Source organism: Zootoca vivipara, chromosome 5 (assembly GCF_963506605.1).
Source record: "Zootoca vivipara chromosome 5, rZooViv1.1, whole genome shotgun sequence".
NCBI classification, from domain to species: domain Eukaryota; kingdom Metazoa; phylum Chordata; class Lepidosauria; order Squamata; family Lacertidae; genus Zootoca; species Zootoca vivipara.
The window spans coordinates 42266219-42291985 of NC_083280.1; the positions used below are offsets into that span (position 1 = coordinate 42266219).

At 48.1% G+C, this 25767-nt stretch overlaps 2 protein-coding genes across 6 annotated transcripts in view; both read left to right on the plus strand.

Annotated features, from left to right (window-relative positions):
- Nucleotides 1-2092, plus strand: part of HPSE2 (heparanase 2 (inactive)) — a 113692-nt gene extending 111600 nt beyond the window's left edge. The window contains exon 12 of the mRNA XM_035133543.2: nucleotides 443-2092. Coding sequence (XP_034989434.1) covers nucleotides 443-608 — 166 coding nt within the window. The 3' untranslated portion in view covers nucleotides 609-2092. The remainder of the gene's footprint in view (nucleotides 1-442) is intronic.
- Nucleotides 2093-9186: 7094 nt separating this feature from the next.
- Nucleotides 9187-25678, plus strand: HPS1 (HPS1 biogenesis of lysosomal organelles complex 3 subunit 1). 5 transcript variants are annotated; one of them, XM_060274674.1, is made up of 19 exons: nucleotides 9187-9483; nucleotides 10701-10817; nucleotides 11268-11405; nucleotides 12167-12309; nucleotides 13680-13788; nucleotides 14431-14591; nucleotides 14839-14941; nucleotides 16149-16241; nucleotides 16543-16612; nucleotides 17022-17089; nucleotides 18815-18982; nucleotides 19060-19239; nucleotides 19865-19932; nucleotides 21647-21772; nucleotides 22383-22447; nucleotides 22980-23125; nucleotides 23350-23463; nucleotides 23810-23892; nucleotides 24508-25678. In XM_060274674.1, exons 2-19 carry the CDS (start codon nucleotides 10701-10703, stop codon nucleotides 24668-24670), a joined length of 2115 nt encoding a protein of 704 aa, XP_060130657.1. In that variant the 5' UTR covers nucleotides 9187-9483; the 3' UTR covers nucleotides 24671-25678. The 5 variants fall into 5 exon arrangements, with proteins under 5 accessions (XP_060130657.1, XP_060130658.1, XP_034989018.1 ...); XM_060274675.1 differs by lacking the exons at nucleotides 16543-16612; nucleotides 17022-17089 and having other exon boundaries at nucleotides 9188-9483; XM_060274676.1 differs by lacking the exons at nucleotides 9187-9483; nucleotides 10701-10817; nucleotides 11268-11405; ... (2 more) ...; nucleotides 14431-14591; nucleotides 17022-17089 and having other exon boundaries at nucleotides 14898-14941.
- Nucleotides 25679-25767: the final 89 nt, after the last annotated feature.

Here is a 25767-nt window from a genome sequence, read left to right on the forward strand (position 1 = left end):
TGTGGACAGGATACACTGCAAAGCAGCAAAGAGCACAATATAATTGTCACCCCCCCCCCCGGAAGATTCTCAGCTCTGATGATCTAGAACTTTTTTTTGACTTGCCCACTAACATATTTGCTACTATTATAGCTGCATAGTTCGTGCACTGATGTCCAGGGGGAAAGTGTTGCCTGCTAGTATGGAATGAGTCTTACCGTTCCCATGTGCCCCAGCCAGCCCTGGACCTTCACATGATATTGTCCTCAGAGTCCAGGCCCCTTCAACTCCTAGAGGTGCAAAGCTGGTATGGGCACCCTCTTGAATATCATCTTTCCTCCTAGCCACAAAAGACACCTGTGGCCACCTCAAAGCTGTGCCACCATCCCTTTGTGCCTAGGACCAGCCTTTCCCTTGTGCTTCCCTGAGGTGGTTTTCTCATGCATTTGCTCTGTGTGTGCAGGTCAGTGCAGCTTAATGGGCAGCTGCTCACCATGGTGGACGACGGGACTCTGCCCACGCTGAAGCCTCGCCCCCTCCGCCCTGGCCGGACCCTGGTCATCCCACCACTCACAATGAGCTTCTATGTGGTGAAGAACGTTAATGCCCTGGCCTGCCGATACCGGTAGCTCCACCCACCCCACTGCCAAGGACAGACCTGCTAGGCCTCGGATTGGGGGCATCTCCTGCCAAGGGCTTCCTTCTCGGGTAGACTAGGCAGGCAGCACAGGGAAAGAAGACTGAAGAATCACTATGGGTGCCCGCAAGCACTGGGCATCTGTGGATGGCGTCGTGGTTATGATGTCAACACCACCATATGCAGTGGCTGCTCTGTGATGAATTGGGAGAGAAAAAGGAGAGTGTCAAAGTCAGATTCCCACCCCCCCCCCCTCTTATGGAAAAAGCATTAAGCCAGAGTCGAGAAGAATTGCCCAGCAAGCTGTCCCACTGATGGAGCTGATGGAGCCCTGAGTTGCTGCTTCAGAAACTTGGAAGAGTACGGAAACTTGAACCTTCTGCAAAATGACAGATCCGGGGAAGTTGCCCAGAGCATCCTGCCCTTGACAGCCTGGGAAACGTAAACCCTGTGCAGAGATGATGATCATATAGTGGAGACATTGTGCCACCTTGTGGGCAGGCGGAAAGGCTCTGATAGAGATAGGAGCCCCTGGCTTTATTTGCTGAACATACGCAAGGGCAGGATGCAGAACTGATCAACAGGAAAAGCCTCAGAATCATCCTGGGCCCCTTCAGCTTTATTCCTTCGGGAGCTGCTCCCTCTGCTGGCAACTGGCAGTAGAACAAGCTATGCAGCTGTCGGGCATCGGGTGGAGTGCAAACAGAGGCAGTTGCACATGGTGCTACGAGGCATGTGCGCATGCAGGAGTCAGAAGAGCCTCTTACAGAAATAAGCAGCCAATTGGGCTGCAGGGGAAAGATGTGCAGCATACGTCCATCCGGATAAGACGAGCCACTGGGGTGTCTGCAGCTGTTTTGAGTCCTGTGGCATTGTGGGGTGGGGGAAGAAGAGGTTTGGTCTTGGCTACTGTCAAATTATGCTGCCTTCTGGGAGCATTTGCTGTAAATGTTAATTATTAAATTATATTTTCTGAAGAACTCTAAAAGATCCTTGGAACAGAGCTGGGGTCAAGGGTCTCTATTGGACCTCCTGGGGGATTTTCAGATATTTGAATACTGGGGTGCAAGATAGGGGGAAATCACCATTCATAAGGACAGCCACTTGAAAGCTAGTATAATATCTGTATCTGAGCATGCTTGAGCCTGGATTGTACTCTCTGCAGTTGGCATTTGCATGCAGCCAGGTGTCACACCTAGGACCAGATGGCAACCAGATTCTCTTATCAGCACCCCTGCGTCTGTTTTCTTGGGACCAGCACCATCCACACCCCTGGATCCAACCTAGGGATCAAGCCTGTTACACTCAAAAAACCTTTGCCAACCTGGTGCCCTTCAGTTGTTCTGGAATACAACTCCCATCAGCCGCAGCCAGCCAGCCATGCTGACTGGTAGGAGTTGCAGGGAATGAACACACTGTATCATAATATGCATTCAGTGATGGATACAGGCACCATTTTGGGAGTGCTGTACACACAGCAGTATCCTCATGCTGCCCCAGAGTCACACGATTTGTCCATCTAAAGTTCTGCTGGAATGGTTATAATCCATTTGGTGCCAAGAACGCAATTCTCAAGTGCTTGTATGTGGATACAGAGAGCGCTTTATCTGATCACGTCCTATTGAGGCAGACCTACTAACATTGCAGGCCGTGCCACTCCCCCTCACCATGTTTAACTTGTCTGTGGATGAAATAGGCAAAATAGGAAGTACAGTCATACCTCGGTTTAAGTATGCCTCGGTATTTTCAGTTTAAGTATTCCACGGACCCGTCTGGAATGGATTAATCCACTTTCCATTACTTTCAATGGGAACGTTTGCTTTAGGTTAAGTACGCTTCAGGTTAAGTACAGACTTCCGGAACCAATTGTGTCTGTAAACCGAGGTACCACTGTAGTACAGTAACTTAGCTGCCTTGGTATATCAATATATATCCTCTGTATATCAACACAGTTTGCAGCACCTCCCTTTCATATGACTATGATTTGTTTTTTCTTTTAAAAAAAACTTCTGTAAAAGCACTACTTGAGGAAAGGGAAACAGAGAACATTGTTGCACACTAGTTTGAAAATGCGCCCACTTGTGTTTACAGACAGCATGGGTAGTAGTTACCATTTCAGATGACATTAGCAACTGTGTTTAACAACTCAGAGTATTTAAAGGTGTAGGCACTGCCTCCTAGGTCATAGAATTGTAGAGTTGGAAAGAACCACAAGGGCCTTCTAGTCCAGGCATCCCCAAACTGCGGCCCTCCAGATCTTTTGGCCTACAACTCCCATGATTCCTAGCTAACAGGACCAGTGGTCGGGGAAGATGGGAATTGTAGTGCAAAACATCTGGAGGGCCAAAGTTTGGGGATGCCTGTTCTAGTTCAATCCCCTGCAATACAGGAATCTTTCACTCAACATGGGGCTCAAACCCACGAACCTCGTGCTCTACTGACTGAGCTATCTGAGCTGCAACAAGGTCATATCTTGGTAACCCAAGAAGGTGGCATTTTGAGATTTGGACAGAATGTCCATATTTGCTCACAGGTGTCAGTCCTCACACTATGTTCTGTTTCATTTTATTCTGTGAGTCACTTAGAATGAGCTCAAGCTTGTCCTCTCATGAGCATTAAAAACCCAAGCCCAGTTGCTCTGAGTGGCAAGAAAATAAACTTTAAGGCATTTACTTGCCCTGTATTCATCCCTGGGAGAAGCATGCCAATCTCTGCCTGTACAAGAAGAATTAGGGAAATGCTCATGCTTAGAGACTCTCCATGTCCAGTTAAACAACCCCCCAACACCTGTTCATTGAGCAGAAGGTACCCAACTGATTTAAATCAAGTGGGATGGGGTAGAAATGGAACTGTTGCACTGCAAAATGAAACAGCCCCCTGTTCTGGCTTGTACAGTCGTACTTTGGTTTTCGAACAGCTTAGTTCTTGAACGTTTTGGCTTCTGAACGCCGCAAACCTGGAAGTGACTGTTCCAGTGTGGGAACTATTTTTGGAAGCTGAACATTCCTGCATCCAATCAGAAGCCGCACTTGGGTTTCCCAACGTTTTGGAAGTTGAACGGACTTCCGGAACAGATTCCATTCAACTTCCAAGGTACAACTACTTGATTCCTAGAATGCAGGCATAGTAGTCGGAGCAAGCTGTAGGATTTTTCCTGTGATTCACATCATGGTGTCCAGTAAGCAGCCTTTGGGCAGATTACCTTGGTATCCACCCATCTCAACTCTTTATTTAGAGAGGCTCATGCAGCTCTCTGCCATGATCTGCTCCAACCCTCAAAATGGGCTCTTCCTCAGGACTTTACTTGCTTGGCTTCTACTGCAGAATTTGAGAAATGGCAGCAATGTCTGCCCTTGATCCAGAGCCCTTTGAAACCATAAACAGGGTTACTGCCTCCCTGCAGCTCTGTGCCCACTTGATAGCCATACAACACTTTGTGTCCAATTACTGTAAAAACAGCAACTGAGAAATTTATTACTAGTCGGAACGGGCTCTTTTGGAAAATCCATTATCAGCCCCCTTCTGCAATTCTGCTGTTGCTTGTGCAAGACCCATATCTTAGCACAGTGTGTGGACCCTCATGGGATTCACTTGGTTTAACTCAATATAGAACTGAATAAGCAAGAGAGCAAGGCCAGGAAAAAATAGCCTTCATGTCTTTGTTTAGACAAGTATTGGATGTCATAGCAATGCCCTTGCATAGTCCACAGATGGAACCCAAGGGAAATCTCTAATTTGTTTCCCCAAAGACACAGAGTGCCCATCTCAGGCCACCTTCGATTACTCCCCTTGCAAAACACATTCATATATTCCAATCGATTGATTCAAATTATTTTTAAAACAATAGGAGGTCATGACAATCTAGGATAAAACAAGGGGAAATAAATACAACAAATGCCATAAGCCATCACAGTGTAAAACAATGTGAGACAGGGGGTGTCAATATCATACAACCAATGTGATAAACAAATTTAAAAAATCATAATTATTACAAAGCAACTCAATTAAAACCTGGTGGAAGAGTGCCATTTCAAGTGCTGGCTTAACTCCACCTCAGCCGATTATTTGCCTAGATTTAAGTTTCTATCAAAACAGTTTCAATTTTTGATTTGTAGCTAACTATAGGGACGTGGGTGGCGCTATGGCCTAAACCACAGAGCTTAGGGCTTGCCGATTGGAAGGTCGGCGGTTCGAATCCCCGCGACGGGGTGAGCTCCCGTTGCTCGGTCCCAGCTCCTGCCAACCTAGCAATTCAAAAGCACGTTCAAGTGCAAGTAGATAAATAGGTACCGCTCTTGTGGGAAGGTAAACAGCGTTTCCATGCGCTGCTCTGGTTTGCCAGAAGCGGCTTAGTCATGCTGGCCACATGACCTGGAAGCTGTACGCCGGCTTCCTCGGCCAGTAAAGCAAGATGAGTGCTTTACCGCAACTGGACCTAACGGTCAGGGGTCCCTTTACCTTTACCTTTTATTGGCCATAATGAAACATATAAAAATAAAATAGAGCTAATGATGACAACCAAGCTGTTCCAAATATAGCTGGTAAAAGATAGCTTGTGTCTTGGCTAATGCTACTAAAGAGATGGCTACTCTTCTCAGTATTGTAATAGTCTTGTAATGGTAAAAAGGTAAAGGACCCCTGACAGTTATGTCCAGTCGCGACCGACTCTGGGGTTGCGGCGCTCATCTCGCTTTACTGGCCGAGGGAGCCGACGTTTGTCCGCAGAAAAATTTTCTTGGTCATGTGGCCAGCATGACTAAACCACTACCAAAAACACCGTTTACCTTCCTGCCGCAGCAGTACCTATTTATCTACTTGCACTTTGACGTGCTTTCGAACTGCTAGGTTGGCAGGAGCTGGGACCGAGCAACGGGAACTCCCCATCACGGGGATTCGAACCGCCGACCTTTCGATCGGCAAACCCAAGGCTCAGTGGTTTAGACCACAGCACCACCTGCGTCCCAGTCTTGTAATAGGTACCCAGCTATTTCTGTCTGATGCCTTATATCTGGTGGTGCAGAGAGTAAATTGGAAGCATATTGTTGTAGGTCACCCCAATCTCTGAGCAGTGCGAGATTCCAGGGGTTTCAGGCGCCTACCCAGGGTTAGTGTTTCCTTTTGGAATGAGGTACAGCAGAGACTATAGTGTCTTTAGGATATGTGGTTTATTAATGCATATATACATCCTCAGCCTGCGATAGAGGAGTTAACAGCATTAATACCCCAAAGTGTAGTGTTTCTCCCATAGTCACAGCCCTGGATTCAGATGTCAAACATTGCTCTCTGACCCTCTCTCCTGCTTGCTGCTTTACTTCTAGGTCACATTAATCCTACCTCTGCTCATAGCTGCCAAGTTATCCCTTTTTTAAAGGGATTTTCCCTTATGCTGAATAGGCTTCCTCGCGAGAAAAGGGAAAACTTGGCAGCTATGCCTCTGCTCCAAACTCTGGCTTTTTTTCTGTTGAGATTCATTTGCAATCTCACACCGAGCCCCTTAATCCCCCTTAATGGTTTATCACCCAGGCTATCACTTCACCAGGAGGCTAGCTTGGATATTCCACTAATTAGAAGCCTTGATTAAATTCTAACACTTGGTGGATCCAGGGATTAGAGGGGTCTGGCACACATCTTAACACTCCAAACTCATAACAATATGCATTCACTGTTATTACAATATGTATAGTTTTGCTTTGTTTCATTGGTGGAAGAGAACTTAGCTGTTGTGCCAAAGTCTTCACAATAAGTATACATTTTGAGATATGACTTTATGGAAGACCTGAAAGAAGTCCACCATATGGCAGTCAGAGAAGGAGAGGTGCCAGACATAACGGGCATCAAGGCAGAAAAAGGAGCCATTTAAGGAAGCAGGAGATGGCTGATATTATTACCAATTACAATAAAACAAAATAAAAAAAATTCCTTCCAGCAGCACCTTAAAGACCAACTAAGTTTTTTATTTTGGTATGAGCTTTCGTGTGCATGCACACTTCTTCAGATACCTGAAGATAAGATAATACCTTCAGATATCCGAAGAAGTGTGCATGCACACGAAAGCTCATACCAAAATAAAAAACTTAGTTGGTCTTTAAGGTGCTGCTGGAAGGAATTTTTGTATTTTGTTTCGCCTACGTCAGACCAACACGGCTACCTACCTGTAACTACAATAAAACAGATAGTTGAAAATAAGCCAGCTACCATGAAACACAGTTTAAAACACAACCAAGCCTAGAAAACTTCGATAAAAATCTGGCAATGGTACATATAATAAAGCATTTCAGTTAAAAGTGAGAGAAAACACAAACTACTTTGAAGTTCTCTTTAAAACCAGAAGTAATGAGAGTCAGCTGTATTACCCCTCTTGGGAGGAGATTCCATAGGATTCCACCACCAACATGACTTGCCTGGAAAGGAGACAGAGGAATCAAAGATAAAGGCAAGGCTGTCTGTCCCTGATCAAGAGAATGGATGGTGGTGTCAGTGGAGATGGAGTATGTACCAGGAGAGGAAGGTTTGTGGGGGGAAAGATAAGAAGTCTAGCCTTGACTATGCTGAGACTGAGACAGCAATAAAACATTGAACTATCACACAAGCAGCTGTATATATAGGACTGGATGGAAGACACAAAGTTCTGAGATGAAGCTGGATATCATTATTGTATAGATGGTACTGAAATCCCATAAAATTTGATGCACTATTTTTACATTTATACCTCCTCTGAGGAACTCAAGATGGTGTAGGCCTGGTTCTCCTATTTTGTCCTCACGACAACCATGTGAGGCAGGTTACACCGAGGTTGCTTCTAGACCATTGCTGTTGCCAGGTGGGATTCAACCACATGCCAGCAAATCAAGGCTGCCCAATTAAAATTGATTTGGAGCCCTTGCACAACAAAGCCGCTTCCCAAAAGATTTGACTTCTCGCGATAAGGGAAGTGTGGGTCAACACTTGCATGAAGCAGCATCTCCTTACCTCAAGGTCACCTAGTGAGTTCTGTGAGTGTTTGAACCTGGTCCTAGCCTGAACCTCTAGCCACTAGGCCACACTGCTTCTTGATGAGGTCACCCAGAGACATGTAAGGCAGTAATGGTGTGTGTGTGTGTGTGTGTGTGTGTGTGTGTGTGTGTGCTGTTGCCCTCCACATCTTGCTGGAGCCCCTCTTCCATCAGTCCCAGCCAGCATGGCCAGTGGTCAGGGATGATGGGAGTTTTAGTCCAATGTCTGGAAAGCCAGAGATTCCCTATTTGCATATTAAAGGCATAATGGTGGGGGGCAGGCTGAGAAGGGTATACAGCGCAGGATATGCAACAGGAAGTAGTGCCTTGTAGCATGCTTGGCACCAGTGAAGCCACAGCACCAGTGTTATCGTTAGGCCAACTAGGCAGCCATCTGGGACACAGACCTCAGTTTTTGTAACAGTATATACCCACAGGTGGCGCTGTGGGTTAAACCACTGAGCCTAGCGCTTGCTGATCAGAAGGTCGGCGGTTCGAATCCCTGTGACGGGGTGAGCTCCTGTTGCTTGGTCCCAGCTCCTGCCAACCTAGCAGTTCGAAAGCACATCAAAATGCAAGTAGATAAATAGGAACCGCTACAGCGGGAAGGTAAACGGAGTTTTCATGTGCTGCTCTGATTTGCCAGAAGCGGCTTTGTCATGCTGGCCACATGACCTGGAAGCTATACGCCGGCTCCCTCGGCCAATAATGCGAGATGAGCGCGCAACCCCAGAGTCGGTCACAACTGGACCTAATGGTCAGGGGTCCCTTTACCTTATCTTATAAATTACTGATAATACTTTACGTACTGTTATTTTATATTTTGAATAATCTTACCCAGGGCCAGATTTAGGTTTGATGAGGCCCTAAGCTACTGAAGGTAATGGGGCCCTTTATATGTCCAGCTGTCCTTTGTCAACAACAAATTCCCACTGTTTTTTGTGTTGAATATATGGTAATTTATGGACCTAATAGGTACTTAAAGTCATTTTGCACCTAGAAATAGGAGCCTACACAACACAAAACACTGTTGCTGCATGTAGGTTTTATTTGTTTTTATCTTATATTTTATACAGTATATCTTATATTTTGGAAATGTACATCCAGGGTTTTTTTTCTTTAATTTTTGGGGGGCCCTCAAGAGAGTGGGGCCCTAAGCTATAGCTTGTTTAGTTTATACGTAAATCCGGTACTCTTACCGTTTCTACAATACATTTGTTTTTTGGAAATTTGAACATAGCAAATTTTGGAGGGCGGTGTAAGTAGCTAGGGCCTTGCCTGGCGTGCAAAATAGCCCGGCACTGCATGAACCTTGGGAGCTGCTCCCCCAAAGAAAGCAGCGAACCTAGAGCACGGGAAAGCCCTTCCTTGCCAGCCCTGCGGTTCCAGGGCCGGGGCGCGTCCAGGTGCACAACCTGCCTCCCTCTCCCTCTGCGCCCAATCGCTGCAAAGCAATCCTGCCTTCGCCCCGCCCCGCCCCCATTTCAAAGGCCGTGGTTGGCTGAGCGGGCGCAGCTACTTCCCAAGATCTTCGCAGAAGTTTAGTCCCGGCTGAGTTTGCGCCTCTCCGCCCCCTGCGCCAGGTGAGGCGACAGCACGTTCCAAGGCAGCCTCGCCAAGCGCCTCCACTCAGTCTCGGAGGAGGAGGAGGAAGAAGAGGAGGAGGAGGAGCTCCTCGCCCCGCCCCGGCCCGGGCGGAGTCGCCGCGGCTGCTGACATGTTTCCCCGGGAAGGAGTCACGCGCGCTTTTCCTCGGGGCTGCTTTCGTGGAGCCCCTTCGGGACAGGATCGCCCAGCAGCCTGCACGGTTACCGCCGGCTGCGTCTGATTCCGGGGAACCGCCTCGCTCGTCGGCGGATCTCTGGAGCGGGGAAGGTAGGGCTGTCGGCGCGGGCCCGGAGGCGCCCCTTCGCCTTCCGTGGCGTGCGGGGAGGGCGATCTCCGCGGGATCTTGGCACTTCGTAGCCAACGGGGCTTCCTCCCCCTCGCTTGCTACTGCTTCCAGTTCCTGCAGCGAACAGTGGACCTGCCTGAATGTCCTCTTTCCACCCCAAGTTTGGGCAAAAAAAGGTTTAGTTTCGTTGCGTCTGGCTATTGGGAAGGGAGGCTTGGATCAGACCCGGGCAGCCCAGGACGATTACTTAAGAGAGCTTCCTTTCTTTTACGCCGCCGCGCTACTAAAGTAACCCAGTTTTCCGTCCAAAGTAACAGCAGCCCTTGTTTTACACGCTGCATTTTGCTCAGCTTGCAGTCCGCCCCAGCTGCAACAAAACATGTGTCTACTGTATGGGTTTTTACAGCCACAACAGGCGCTGTAACTCTCCAAAGGTTTGATTTTGCCCCCAAAGGCACATCCCTCCATTGTCACTGGAGACAAATGGATGCAAAAAAAAAGTTGGTTCAGTGATTTTGGATGGTCATCTTGTCCCTTTTATATTCTTTATCTTCAATTTATGCAATACTAAATGGGGAAGAAAATTCTACCATTTCATACCTGCAGAGAATTAAATACAAACACAGTTGTTCCAACTGCCCAATAGCACAAGGATGCCTGTGGGTTTGTGAGCAGTAGGGAAGATGCAGGCTACTGGAAATTAAGCCTCCAAGCCCATCTATTGGCAGGGGGAGAGAAGGAGTGTTTGTCAAAGGCAAAGAATCCAGGACATGTATTTCCCTGGTGTGGGGAGTGCTTCCAGTGTTTCCTGTGGAGTGATAACCCTCAGCTTTTACAAATGAACTTGCAAGCCTATGTTGTGTTCCTCACCTGCCTCCTTCCCCCACTCTCCAAGAAAGGTCACCTCCAGACTGTCAGAATTTTGCAGGACAGATTCACATGCATACTGAAACATCATAGGGTTGGGCTGAGCAAAATGGACTCTCTTCCCTCTGTTAACTCTAAATTTGTTCTGCTGTTCCCTCTAGTCCTCTAGAGCAGGTCTGGGGACAGGGTGGGGGATCCCATTGTGCTAGTGTTAATCTTTGTGCCAGTGCAACTGTTTAGTTGAATTCCAGCTTGGGTTGACATTTGGACCAGGAAGCTAAGGAGGGGCCTCGTACCAGGGGCCTGGATTAATGCATATATTTATTTGCAGATGAAGTGTGTGCTGATTACTAGTGAGGTGGCAGAGGTCCTGTTCTACTGGGCTGACCCAGAATTCATGGCAATTCTGCACCAGCGCTTTGGGGGCCATGATCAAGGTGGTGGTGAGGTGAGATTTAAAGGAAGGGAGGGAAACGGACCAGAGTATATGGATGCAGGGCCAAAATGACATTGCTGGCATTGTGTTCAGAGCTTGAGAAAGATGTTCTGCAAAGTTCCTGGAGTGATGGGGGAAAGTGTACTGGAGATGGATGTGTGTATGCTTATAAAAGCTTTGGGGCTTGTCTATATAGGATCAGCTTATTTTTTACTGTTCTAGTTTTGCTTTTGTATTTGCATTTTTTAAATTAAATGAATGCCATGTTTTAATTGCTTTCAACAGTACACTGCCCAGAAAACCCAAGTCCTTAGATGGCTTATGGATATGATACATAGATATTTAGCTGGGAGGGAACTGGGTTATGGCCTGTCCATGGGTGTCCATGCATATGCACATGGGATATGGCAGGACTTGGCAGGGCACAGTGACTGCAGCTTGTCCCTCTTTTTCTTTCCACAGGCCCCCGCTCTGGAAGACAGCATCAACACACTGTTTGCCCCCATAATCATCTCCTGCACAACGCTACTAGAGAAACTAGGGGACACATACACTTGCTTCTCCGCTGAAAATGGCAAACATCTCTATGTGTTACATATGGTAACCGAATGGGCCACGTGCTTAGAAATGTATAGACGTTGATAGGAATTTAGTAGTCAGACTAAGTCACCTTCAGGCATGTATTAGCAGTGGAAGGTAGAGGCTAGCCAATGCAGATACATGAGGCCTCCCATATTATTTCAATTGGGGTGGGTGGGTGTCATCCAAGCGCCTTTTCTTTGTTCCTGCAATCGCAGGAAGGTCGTCTTTTTTGGCGATCACTCGTAGCTGAGTAAGATTGTCTTCCATGAACACGGTCTTAACAGTGAGTCCATAAGTGACTGTGGAGGCCAATTCTGGATTCACACGTCCTTCCACAGTGGGGACATAGGTTTCCAGGCAGGAGTTGATCAAGATGAGGGTTTGCCAAATGTGCCTTCTTAGCAAGTTTCTCCCTTTTTTCCTGAGTTTGAGTGTCTTCAAAGTCCACCACACCTTTGGTAAAAGCTGTTCTCAATTTGGAGTGCTGTTTATACTACATTTTTAAAAGACTTGCCCTGAGAGTCATTAAATCTCTTTTGTTGACCACCAGCATTACGCTTTCCATTTTTTAGTTTGGAATAGAGTAGTTGCTTTGGAAGATGATAATTGGGCATTGCATCCGAACAACATGACAATGCGCACATCTGCTTTATTTAAATAAGCACTAAAATGCATCAATATTTTTGAAGCAAAGGGGACTTTAGATGTTTCCATGATAATTTTACATCTGTGTTCATCTTGTAATGACTGAGGTAGCAATCCTCTTGCTGCTTCTACAGTTTGGTGAGTGCCTGTACATTGCTGTGAACGGCGATGGCTCTGAGAGCGAGGATGACTTGCGCCGTAAGCTGTACGTGCTCAGGAGACTGGCTGAAGCTCACTTTGGACTAGTCACGCTCGACAACCACCTCTTCCGCAGAGAGTGAGTTACCGTGCCAGAGCAGGGATTTCCTTCCTTCCTTCCTTCCTTCCTTCCTTCCTTCCTTCCTTCCTTCCTTCCTTCCTTCCTTCCTTCCTTCCTTCCTTCCTTCCTTCCTTCCTTCCTTGTGATGAGCTTGTTTTCCTCCATCCCTGGATGGGATGTTTTGTTCACAGCATACAGGGCCTGCTTTCCATGTGATCTTCTCAGGCCCCTGTAACACTAAAGTCCCAGTGTGCTGAGCCACAGGAAAGCAGCTTCTCCTTGGTGCTGTTCCACACAGCTGGCATGTGTGAGACTAGATCCATATCTGTCATACTTCCTGGGCACATAACCTCCTGGTGCATGAAGTTAATGCAACAACCCCGCCCATGTGAGAGCAGTATTCTTGGAACACTGAGCAGTAGCTGCATGGGATGTCGCCATAGTGCAAATTATGGTTTATATGCACACGAAAAGAGCCTGAGGCAGAACAGCCTGACTTCCCTATAATTTGCAGAAAAGTAACAGTAAAGTAGGATCTGTTTGGGGGTTTGAGTGCAGCTCTCAACAAAATCTGGGGATGGTTACACAGGTGAGAAAAAACCAAGGAAAGATGAATTGTATGGCCTCTCTGCTCCACAGGCAGGTAGCTGACTTTGACCAGGGTACAATCTGAAGATTATGAATGTAGCCAGAAGAAGTTCACTGTCTGATTTGACTACGTAGAAATAAATTCTCCGCATAAGTTTTAAAGCACACCCCCCCAAACTGCGGCCCTCCAAATGTTTTGGCCTACAACTCCCATGATCCCTAGCGAACAGGACCAGTGGTCGGAGAAGATGATAATTGTAGTCCAAAACATCTGGAGGGCCGAAGTTTGGGGATGCCTATTTGAAAGCCTTACTTGCAGAAATCTGGTTTAAACTTTACAAAAACAATAAAGTATACATTGTCTCAGTTACACATTTTTATTCTTACATATACTGGTTGCAGTATAAGGCTCAATCTTTGCCAAAAACCAATCATTTCAGCTACAAATAAAAGAATCCTCTATTTTCCAGCTTGCTGGATTTTGATTAATGCTCAGGGAGATCTGTGTGGGCTTGAAAAACTACTCTGAGTGGTGTGGGCTACTTCATTAACATAAGTAAACACTTGGAAATTGTCCCCCAAAAACATAAAACTTAACTCACCCCATTTTTGCAGTGGAAAAATACATGCTTTCAGCTGTGTGTTCATTCTTCACAGTAACTTGAATCCAATACAACAGTTATGCACCATTTTATGTAACATTACATAATTTTAACACAATCTGTAAGTTTGAGGATTTCTGTCTCTGCCTTGGAGGTAACCGTTCACCTCCACTGATTTTGTGGGTTCTTGCTTTGTAGGCTGCGCCCAGGGGATTCTGAGCAGCGGGCTCACATTTGGGGACTGTTTCAGAGCCTCCTTCAGACCCATCACCAGCTCCGCCAGGATGACCAAAGCTTTGCTGTGGAGGTAAAGTGGACTGGGGCAGTCGATGAGTGGTTGTTGGAATGAAGCCAGGGATGCAGTTGTTCTACTGGGTAGCCTAAGATGGATGGAGCAAGCCAGGATAGGGGTGTGTTGCCCTCTAGAACAGGGATGTGGCACCTTTTCCAACACACGTCTGTGGGGCCAGAAGCAAAAGAGCATCGAGCAATGGATGTGTCTCTTACCATTGTCTACTAGGCTACATTCCAGGCATGCCAAAACCAGAGGCTACAACACACCCTCAACACCTCTGCATCCAGGGAAAGCAAGATGCATTATCAGCATTAAATTAAATTTTCGATCTATATCCCACCCTTCCTCCCTAAGAAGCCCAGTGTGAGGAAGGGTGTGTTTTTGGAAGAGTCCTGGAGGCCAGATAAAGGGCCCCCCAGGCCTGGGTTCCCTACCCCTGAAGTGGGTAGCATTGTGGATAGTTTGTCTAGTCAGGCCTAGAAGGGAATGCATGTCCTGAATCTGCGTAGACTGATGGAGCTGGGGAAGCGGGCTTTTCATGTTGTGTGCCTCACGATAATTGCTGCCTGGGCTCTGCTTAAGGGACCATACATCCCAGCGCTGGGAGGGAAGACTTTGTGCTGCAAACCTGTTCCTCTGCGCCACCCTCTTTAGGCCGTGGAGCGACTGATCCACCCTCAGCTGTGTGAGCAGTGCATTGAATTCCTGGAGCGCCAGGTCGTGCAGCACATCAATGGCAGCCCAGAGCGTGCTGGGCATGAAGTCGTGCATGCCTTCCTGCTTGTGCACACCAAGCTCCTTGCCTTTTACTCCAGGTAAACCCCCAGCTCCTCTCTGCAGTCTCCCCATCCTCCCCTGAGGCAAGATGCCAGGCCCGGAATCTTCCACTGTGCCCATTGCCTCATTTGGCACCCCGCACCTCTGCTTCAGTGCCAGACAGACCACCCTGGGCCTCTGGTTGTCCTCCTCCCTCTGTCTCTAGAAGGATATCCCCCCTTCCGATATGTGGCTCCCCTAAGAGATGGCCGTGCCTTCACCTCTTCTCTTTTACCTGCCTCCTAGCCGGAATGCCAGCTCTCTGCGGCCTGCTGACTTGCTCACGCTCCTTCTCATTGTGCAAGATCTGTATCCCAGCAACGCTTCTGAGGAGCTGCCAGCCTCCCAGGTACCTGCCCAGGTGGGGAAGGGGACACATCCATACAAGGGGCTCTGTGTTTGCGGAGATTCCTCTTTGGGATCTTCTCAGGCAGCGACCTTGAGCTGGACTGAGCTGTGTGGAGTTGGGCGTAAGTGAGATTCTGGGAGCATGGTGGTATTTTACTGTCACAGAGCTGTCTTCCAAGTGAATTGCACTTGCCTCTGCAATACAGGCCTTCATGCAGACTTTTAAGGATGTGGCTACAGGCTTTGGTAAAAGGTTTAAATTGTGTTTTCTGTATTTTGAGGGGCTGCTACTGTAACTAGATTTCACATTTGGATGGGTTTTTAAAATGTATATTATATTTGGTGTATAAGCCACCTTGGGAGGGCTATGACCTAAGTGGCAAGCATATTTATTTAAATATTTAAATAAAAATTAATTAAATCTAAACAGGAGCTGGGATGGGTACCCTGGATTAATAATAATAATTAACAAAATTTGTATTTATACCCTGCCCATCTGGCTGGGTTGCCCCAGCTACTCTGGGCGGCTTCCAACACAAAAACATAATAAAACATCAAACAGTAATTAATCTGTTCCAATATAAAAGTCACAATAACTTTAAAATAAATAAATCATATCCAACAAAGCAACATTCATTAAGAGCTGTTGTGAAGTCTGTCTAGATGCCTGAATAGCTAAATGTCACAGAGAATCATTGTGGATTAATCATTAACCACAGAGACCCATGTCCAAATTCCCACTGAATGAATTTGGTCCAGTTTCTTATATGCCACCTTGAGCTCCTTGGAGGAAGCCTCGTAACCACCACTTTAATTTCCCATAATGTCCTGGGCTGAGTCCAGAGCATTGTGGGAAATTAAAACAATGGATCGGCACAGGTTCCTTGTTCATTTTTAGGGGGTCCTCAAACACTTCTGTAAAGAAACAATTCAGATCTGCCTTTGGAAAATTTCATGGAGCTCAGTGTTTGCACATTATTTGCTGCCATTTTACTTTAATGTTAGCATTTTTCACGATAACGTTTTGTGCTGCTTTATTAGAAACGTGCTATTTCATAGTATAAGGAATGAGACTAAGCTGCCTTGTGAGGATAGAGACACTATAAAAGGCAAGATTTTTATTAATAAATGGGCAGGAAGGATCTTGGCCTACATTGGTGGGCGAGTCCTGGCAGCTGTCCAAAAATGGCTGAGCCTGTCTCTTTCAGTTCTCAGAGGATGAGCCAAGTCTCCAGAGGCTCCATAGCACTGAAAGCACCCCAACGAACAGCCTTTGTTCCCATGCATCTTCCCAAGAACAAGTGAGTATCAGCTGGGCTTTGGGCCTCCCATCCCAAAGGCTTAACCCTGGGTCCTTGGAATTTATGGTTGATCAGGATTTGGGTTGTAGGCTTAGCTTTAAAACCTGAGGGAAGCAGGGGAGACTAGGATGTTGCTGTGGCAAATGATATGTGGTTCATTATTTGCTAGGAATGGTGAAACCCCCATCATTTTTCTACTGGGATCCCATGGTGGAACCTATTTTGGCACATGGGGAGGGAGCCAGCCTGGGCTCGTGCTGAGTCTGTTCCCTCCCATACCCTCCCTTACGCCCTCCCTCAGGTAGCAGATGATCTCTCTATGCCCGAGGAGTTCTTCACCCCCAAGGCTTCCCCTAGCCAACAGAGCACAGGTGAGTTTTGGGTCAGTGTGAAGGAGTCTGAGAAGCGACTGTGGTCTCCTGTAGATCTGGGGACAGCTGTCAGAATGCAAAGAAAGAAAGAAAGAAAGGGTGACTTGCTCATCAGCTGGCTTGACTGAGTGGTGACTGTGTGGTAATCTGATTTCCCCCTCCCTGTTTTGGAAAGGGGCACTGCCCTGCTGCTTGGCTGGCACTCAAAAGGCGTGCAAGTGTGGCTGTAAAAGCAATTTCCTATAGCGCCTGCCAAAGGTTGGGGTTAAGTGTTGGTGCTGCCCCAGCTAGGAGGTACCTGGATCAAAATGATGTTCCGAGTCTTTTGTTAGTTGCTGTTGACAGCCACCGTAACTGTTCCCACCTGTGGTGCTGGGGGTATCTGGTGTCTCTTCTCTCTTGTCTGAAGGAAGCACGGCTTGGGCTGATGGTGTGGACTTTCAGGGTGAGGGGGAGACGAATTCTGCTGACATCCAGGTATGTGCTTTTGGGATTGGGATCACAGCTCTGGATTTTTCTGCTGGGCCTCCCTTTCTGCTCTCTCCATTTCTACTTTACATTCTCTTCTGGGTCTGTGGGGTTTTTTGTGTGTGTGTATGTTTTGGCCACCTGTACTTCTCTTGTACAGGTGTACAATGCAAGTAGATAAATAGGAACCGCTACAGTGGGAAGGTAAACGGTGTTTCCGTGTGCTGCTCTGGTTTGCCAGGAGTGGCTTTGTCATGCTGGCCACATGACCTGGAAGCTATATGCCGGCTCCCTCGGCCAATAATGCGAGATGAGCGCGCAACCCCAGAGTCGGTCACGACTGGACCTAATGGTCAGGGGTCCCTTTACCTTTACTTCTCTTGTAGCCAGATCATATGGAACATGATCAGGTTTTTTTCAGCACCCTCATAGCTATTTGCAAGCATCAGCCTTGCAGCTTGTGGTTATGTCCCCCACAAATGGGGAAATGAATGGAAGCAGCTTCCTCAGAGTTGTGCAAAGCACCACATGCGATGAGAAACGGCAACAAAGAAACTCTGATAATGAAAGCTGGACAAAGAGGATCCATACCACAAGGATTTCAGGGCAGCAGGCATTAGGGATCCCTTATGATCACGTTTCCCAGTTTGCTTGATAGAGGTGCTGCTTTCTTTCTATACTCTTAAGTGTTTCTATACTTTCTATACTTCCCAGTACTGTGAAATCTGGGACAACCTTCCCTACCACCCGAACCATTAACGTACCATAAATGCAACCATCGTGGTGTCATGAAAATTGCATATAAAGCTCACCGAAGCACATTGCAGTAAAGTTAACATTCCCTATGCTGGCAGAACAGGGTGTCTGCGTGGATGACCTTGGGGCTTAAATGAGGGGATAAGAATGGGCAAGAGAGCCCTTAGAGATCTCCTGGCCTTGCAGGGAAAGGGTTGGAACAACATCCCCTCAGTTGCCCTCTCCCCCCCCCTCCCAAAAAAAAATGCAGATGGGAAAAACTGGCAGGGGAACAGGTCTATGCATTCATACTGCGCCACAATTACCAGCAGCATGCGCGTGGGAGCAGTTAGCTAGCTGGGATTTGGAGCTAGGCATGTCCTGTTTTTCATGTCTGTAGCCCCTAATCCCACCCCCTACCTCAGCCAGGATCCCATCAACAGGGAAGGGGACTCTCCCATTCCAGCTGAAGAGATCCTAGTGGTAGTTGGGGGGCAAGGAGGAATGGAATTGGGCTCTGAGGCTGCATGTTCTTTGAGCCCAGGACCTTAAGCCTGTGACCCTCCAGGTGTTGGGATACAGATGAATGGCTGTGCTGACTGGGGCTGATGGGGAGTAGAAGTCCAAGGACACCTGGAAGGCCACAGGTTTCCTCGCCTCTGCTTTAAAGTAGGTGGGGCGCTGTCCTGCTTTGGCTTGAAGGATGGTGGGGGGTGGTGAGGTGGGGTGGGTGAACTAACTTGACTCTGGAGGCCTCCTTTCCTCTGAGCTCTGTTTCCCTCCCCACTTCCTTTGCCTGTGGAATTGAGTCACTCTGCTTGTTTCCTAGAATTGGCACTAGATGGAGCTATTGCTTCACTTTCCTGTTCAAGGAGCAGCCGTTTAGTTCCCAAAATTGTGGAGAAACTGGAGTCCTTGAGACACTTCACCCAAGAATGCTCTACGTCCGGTCAGACAGTTCCCAGTTCCGTGACAACGGCATGCTAATCTTTTCCCCAGATGGCTGAGGATTCGCTGCAGTTTCTGGCGCCTCCGGCGTCGGAGGGTACCAATCCGCGGAGAATTTTCCTAGACGCCAACTTGAAGGAAGGCTACTGCCCCATGATGCCCCACATGATGTACTGCCTGCCTCTCTGGCCAGGAATCTCGCTGGTGCTCCTCACTAAGGTGAGCCAGCTCTCCTGAGCAGCGTTTATGATGCCCAGCCTGCCAGGATCTCACTGAATGTCCCCTCTGACTTGCAGAGCCCCAGTTCCCACGTGGCACATTCCATCTACCAGCTGCTGGATGGATTTATGGTGCTGGAGAAGAAGCTGAAAGACGGGCAGGAGATCAAGCCTCAGCTGCGCTCTCAGCCGGTTCTTGTGGAACTCCGGCATCGGATGGACAACTTTGTCAGGAGGTTGGGTGGGCAAGAGCCACAGGTGAGGTTTGGCTGATTTACACAGGAGCTGCCCAGGCACAAGGGTGCTGGAGTGAGCACCCTTTCTGAGAACACACTGCTAAGAGAGCCAGTGTGGTGTAGTGGTTAAGAGCGGTAGACTTAATCTGGTGAACCAGGTTCGTGTCTCCGCTCCTCCACATGCAGCTGCTGGTTGACCTTGGGCTAGTTGCACTTCTTTGAAGTCTCTCAGCCCCACTCACCTCACAGAGTGTTTGTTGTGGGGGAGGAAGGGAAAAGGAGATTGTTAGCCACTTTGAGACTCCTTTGGGAAGGGATAAAGCGGGATATCAAATCCAAACTCCTCCTCCGCCTCTTCTTCTTCTTCTTCTTCTTCTTCTTCTTCTTCTTCTTCTTCTTCTTCTTCTTCTTCTTCTTCTTCTTCGTGATGTAGTGTCTAGTGGGGCAGAGCTGGGCAGGCATGAACAGGCCTGAGCTATGGGTGAGCTCCCATTTACAGGGGTAGGAAGGGCAATAGAACCGCTGGGTAAGAGCAGACCCTGCAAAGAGATGAAATGATGCTGGACTTAGGAGCACATCTCTCTCTCTCTCTCTCTCTCTCTCTCTCTCTCTCTCTCTCTCTCTCTCTCTCTCTCTCTCTCTCTCAGTTGCAGAATACCTGGCTGGAATTCAAGAACAGAGCTTTCTCTCGGAACGAGACTGGGAGTTCCTGCGAGTGAGTTACTACTGGTTGGGCTGGGCTGGAGTGGGGGAGATTAGAAAACAGAGTTGGGATAAGAATTTGGGGGTAGCATCCTGGGGGCTGCTGAAGCTTAGGAAATCGGGTACCCTTCCCCAGCCATGCACTGGCGTAGCGATGCCCAATGACCAGGGAGAGCTAGGTTTAGAGTCCCCACACAGCTGCAATCTCACTGGGTGGCCTTGGCCTAATCTGAGAATAAAATTGAAAGGTGATGGTTCAGCCATGACGAAAGGCAGGATGCAAATGTAGTAGTGATGAACAGAATGAATGGAGGTCTATGAAGCTTAAGGGCCCTTTGTCCTGTGAGTTTTGTGGTCCTGGGACAAGGAAGCAGCTGGCTGGACCTGTTGTGAGGAAAGGAGAATGTTCCTGGTATTGCTGGATCTGAGCAGGGAACAGACTCCTTTGCTGTCAAATTTTGATTTGTGGTGTGTGTGTGTGTGTGCGTGCGCCGCAGCAATTCTCTTTCAACAGCTATGAGACATGGTTGCAGACAAATCTGGAAGAGCAAAAAATATGAGGTAAAACTGGGAACCAATTTACAGAACTAGCCCATTGTATAGCCCTCCTGGGACAGTACCACGTACGAATGTGTGTTTGAAAGCTCCCCTGTGTGTACACAATCAAACAAAGCTTCCTCTGCACATAGCGAAGAGCACATGAGGGAGAAGGCTTGGCTTCAAACCCTCCTCCTCCTTCCAGACATGCAGTAGACAACCATGTGCTGAGTTTGAACTTTGGCAGGGGCCAAAGGAGGCCTGGCTGGTAGCTGACGGGGGAAGATTTGGCGTGCATTTGGGAAAGGGGCTTGAGGGACAGGGGAAGAGAAAAAGATTCCGATTGAATAGAGTGGGGGAGAAAAGGACCAGTCTGGTCTTTTCACCTATTGATTTGTACTTGGGACACTAATGGAGTTACCAGTTGAATGGATTTAACAGTTCTTGCAGCTTGGGGACAATGTTAACAATACCAAGTTAACCTCTATAAGTTAACCAAGATGATGTATTGACAGAGACTGTGTACAAATGAAACACGGTTTGAACTCTGGGGCCATTCCTACTGCTTTCTGCTTAAAATAATCCATTTTCTCTGCGACTGCTGCAGATATTCCCTTTAGACAGGTGTTTTGTGGCGGGTGTGTCCTGCAACATGTTCTTGACAGTAGTCTTAGTGTACTAGTGGTGAGTTTGTTCTCCAATGCTTCCCTAATGCTACAACGTTATTGCTGTCCAGAGCAGCTGTAGCACAACAAGGGGGGGGGGGGTAACCGAACTCCAGAACATCTGTGGTATGAAATGTTGCAGGATTTCAGCAAGAATCTGTGGAATCTGCGCTGATTGGAAATGAAGCTATGTGACACACACACACCAATAGCACCATGTGCACAAATAATCATGAACGCACAAAAAAAGGGACATTGGGGAGGGATCCTGAATGCCCTTCGTAGGTGACAAAATTCAGATAATGCTTCTGGCTTGCCTGGATGGGGGACAGAGGTGGGCGTGAAAACTAGTGTTTCTGTACAGAGGTAAATTTTGCATTTGTTGCTCTGACCTCTTTTGCCTCTGGCCCCACCGTCGCTCCTGCCATGTGGCCCCTGGGAAGTTGCCCAGAAGGGAATGTGGCCCTCAATCTGAAACAAGTCCCACCGCTGCTTCATCGGCACACTGATCTCTCTTTGGCGCAGGCTTCTGCAGGCCTTCTGCCGCATCCGGAGGCAGCTGTGTGCCGTGTATCGGCAGCTCTTTCTCGGATCCTCTGGGACGCAGGGCCTGCCGCAGAACTTGCTGGACCAGGTGCAGCAGCTGACGCGGTGAGTGGGATGGAGCGCAATGGCAAAACCACACGGGAAAGGGTGGCGGTGGCAGATTTCAACTTGTACCCATTTGAGAGTTTGCACCTCATGCTGGATATCCCGTAAGGCAGTGTTGGTCAGTTGTTGGTGGACTACAGCTCCCATCATCCTTGGCCAGCTTAGCCATGGATGGTGGGAGTTGTAGTCCAAGAACATTTGGGGACCCAACATTGAGGAACGCTGCCGGAAGGTCACCCTGAAGTTCCCTTGTGCACAGCTCTCTTCCCCTCTTATATCTGTTCAGTGCTGTCCAGGAGAAGCTGGTACACCCCAGTCACGCTCCACTCCTTGTGGCGGCTGCTGAGAGGCTTCTCGGACCCTCCACCTGAATGCCCATCTCTTCCTACCCCTATGCACTTTCAGGGCTAGTGCCTGCTTCTCCCCATATAGTGGCCAACAAAGGAAGGAACACTGGGGAATTGAAAGGCTTGCTGTCTTTTCCCCCCCAAGGTGGGGCTGGAAACTCCGGCTCCGAAACCAAGCACCACTTGCTGCGAGGGCAGGAAGGCAATATGTGCACCGAGCTCTTGGCCCTTGTAGCTTATTCCTGCTTCCTTTTTGTTGGCAGGGACAAGCTGCAAGACTGGAGAGATTTCCTGCTGGTGAAGAGCAAGCGCAATGTTACCATAGTGTCATATCCTTCCATGCTTTTCCCCGGTCCCATTCACTTCTTTTCTCCCAGAGGACTTTTGAGCATCCCCAACCAATACCAGGAGGTGTTGCTTAGCTGGTAGAGCCTGAGACGCTTAATCTCAGGGTCATAGGTTTGAGCAGCACCAAAAAAATTTTTTGTAGGGGGTTGGACTAGATGACCCCTCCACGATCCCATCCGATTCTAGGATTCTGTTTCTTGGTCACAGAGCTGGAGTGGGTGAATGTTGAGGTTAGTTCTCTTTCATGGGTTCTACAGGTGCTGGGAACAGGCTGGCAAAAGTTCTCAGGTTGTACCAGGAAAGTACACTGTCCTTGGACAAACGTTAAGATCTGGGGGAAGGAGGGACGTTGATAGATTTCCATCACTCACTTGAGTCAAGAACCCCATCCCTGCATTATCCAAGTTCCTTGGGAGGTTTTTGTGGGGAGGATCCTAGTGGGGCAGGCACCCAAGTTGCGAGGGGGCAGCTGCTTTCTCCCCAGCCACAGGCCCTTAACTGGCTGCCATCCACATATCTGGAGGACTTCCCAGGGCTGGTGCACTTCATCCACGTGGACCGCACAGTGGGGCAGATGGTGGCTCCATCCCTTGGTGCCGCAGAGGACTCTGCTTCAGAGCTAGGCAAGGGGCCTTTGCCTGCCTTCATCAAGCAGAAGGTAAGTGCTCCCTAGCCTATGCAAGAGCCCCAGCTGCTGCTTCTTTCTTGCCTGCAAAGTTTTCGCTGCAGCGAGAGACAGGCGGTCTCCCAGTAACGTGAGCATGTGATGGGAGTTGGAGGAGAGACCAAGAATCTTGGAGTGGTGATTCAGGGCTCAGAAAGGGAGGTCTTGGGCTGCTGGGTGCGTGTTTCTCTTTGTCTTCCCTGTCTCTTCCTCTCCAGGTGTGGTCCTTGGTGGCGCTAGCGAGAAGCTACTTGCAGAAGGGCTATACCACGGTGACAGTCCGGGACGGAGACTACTATTGCACCTACTTTCTTTGGTTTGAGAATGAGATGGTAGGTGCAGAAGCTTTGGGGGAGAGGGTGGGCGGGCTTGAAATGCAGAGATCTCCTGCAACTTCCTAAGCGCTTACTCTGGATGTAAGAATCCCATCATCAAATGGTCATTCAACTGCAGTCAGTCATCTTAACTTGTTCAGAGTTGACTTGAGGCTACAAATGATGCTTTCAGGAGGAAGGATAGGATATTGACATGGTGCATAAACAGTGTCCTCTGCTACGGTGTGGATAGTATGGGCTGGAGACATTTGCCTCTACATAGCCTAAGAAAGCCTGCAGTGGTCCCTAAGCCACTGTCCTGTCCCGTCCCTGACCTCTCCTTTCTGCCGCCACGCCCCTGCAGGGTTACAGGCTGGAGGTTACGGAAGTGCCGGTGCTTTCGGATGATTCGGCCCCCATTGGGACATTGGCCGGCGACTATTACAGGTGAGCAAGGATTCCAGTGCCCCAGATACTATTGGTTATATGAGGGGCTTGGGGGGAGAGATCCAGCCAGAAGATCCAGGTTGGCTGGAGGAGAAGGGCAATCCTTTTACAGCTTGACCATTACCCAGCCTCTTCCTCATCCTGGCACCTGTACACAGTTCTACAGAGTGCTGCCTACAACCTCATGGGAATTTCTATAGCCTATAGTATAGTACAGTATATTTTTATGAACCGTCTTATTTCTGTGTCTGTAAGTTGTTTTTAATTGTTTTTAATGTTCTAACTTGCCCTGGGACGGGATAGAGTGGGTAATATTATTTATCATCATCATCCCATGTTTTGGGATTTCCAAACTGGCAGTGGAAAACCTGTGACTCTTCAGATGATGTTGGCACTACAAATCCCATCATCCCTTGACCAGGGAGGAGGAACACAAGCCTTCAACTTGCCTTGGATTACATGGGTGGGCTTTAGCCATTTCCCCCTCTCTAGTTTAGTGGTCTCTAGTTTAGTGGTGCATCCTCTGCTGACTGGGCTAGGAAAGCTTTTGGAATCCTCCTTGTCCCAGCAGCCCTGCCTCTTCCCCATTTCCTGACCACCGTCTCACCCCTTCAGGAAGCTGCTCCGTTACTGCAGCAGGACCCATGCGAACGAAGTGGTGAAGTGCTATGAACTCCTCACCATCCACCTGGGCGTTGTGCCAACTGAGTTTGTGATCCAGCAGGCGTGTGACTTGGCCCGGCGACTTTGGGAGCCAACCCGCATCCCCTTGCTCTAGGGGTTTCATTAGTGGGGACTCTACTTTCTGGACTCTTCCGTGTGCGAGCCTCAGATCTCTAACATCTCTGCTTCTTTTGGGTTCTGTTCTGCCCGCCTGCCGTGCAGAATCCAACATCCTTGTCTCAAAGAAATGGTGGCTTTCCTCAGGGCACTGAAACTAATGGGAGCAAATTGCTTTCAAGGCAATGCTAGAGACATGTGGCACACTGACACTGTGTGAAGTTTGACTCAAGGAGCTCCCATCTTCTCCTTGCACATGCAAGGATCTCTATCTGTGAGAGAGGTGCGTAAGCCAGAAAGGATGGTCAACCTGTAGCATGAGATGCCCACAACCAATTTCCCCCTGAAGCAGCTAGGAATAATCGGGAGCAAAGCTTTTCTTGAGACTGTCACTTGTGAAAGGGTTTTTGAGAATGGACTCTCAAACCTGGTGCCTGGTACGTCATCAAACTTGCTCCGCTGTTGGAAGTTTGTTTTTGTTGCAATTGGGGAATCTTATCTTCCCATGGCGGAGAAGGAAAAGTGCGAGGAGAGCCAACTGCATTTAACCCCTCCCCATATTAAAAGTGACAGGTTTCAGCTGAACAATTCTGTAGGCTTGAGTGCCTTCAGAAATGTGTGGTTTAACAGAAAAGATGGAGAGTTACCAGCAATTTAAACCCTGCACTTGTACTTCTGAGATTGAAGTTGGTTTGGAGGATCTGAGATGTTTTCCCACAGCACAGATAAATGCAAAGTGCCTCTTTCAAGGAAGCAGTCCCTGGAAAGAGGGAGATGAATAAACACAAATAAACCTTTAACTGAAAGCATCTTCCATACCAAAAAAAACATTGACTGTCTGCAGTGCAGGGTTATAGGATAGAAATATCTCTTGCAATTGGTGTGCAAGTTGGCTACAAACTCTAGTAGCATTTTTAAATGTATGTTTAGGAAACTGGAGTAAGCTAAACATTTTGTAAATGAACAGTATTGGCTGTCTTAAAATAAATGTTACCCCCTAGGTCAATATTTCTCTCTTTTGTGATATTCATGTCCCAGATACAATACAAATTCACTGGCAAAAAGGAGAGCTTTTATGTCTGTGAAGATTTATGA

Bases quoted from the DNA above. Each gene is read 5' to 3' on its own strand.
- HPS1 (XM_060274674.1), top strand. From the start codon at position 10,701: ATGAAGTGTGTGCTGATTACTAGTGAGGTGGCAGAGGTCCTGTTCTAC. The intron at 17,090-18,814 runs GTATGTGCTTTT...TCTTTTCCCCAG, and splicing joins CGAATTCTGCTGACATCCAG to ATGGCTGAGGATTCGCTGCA. The intron at 23,464-23,809 runs GTAGGTGCAGAA...ACGCCCCTGCAG, and splicing joins TTTGGTTTGAGAATGAGATG to GGTTACAGGCTGGAGGTTAC.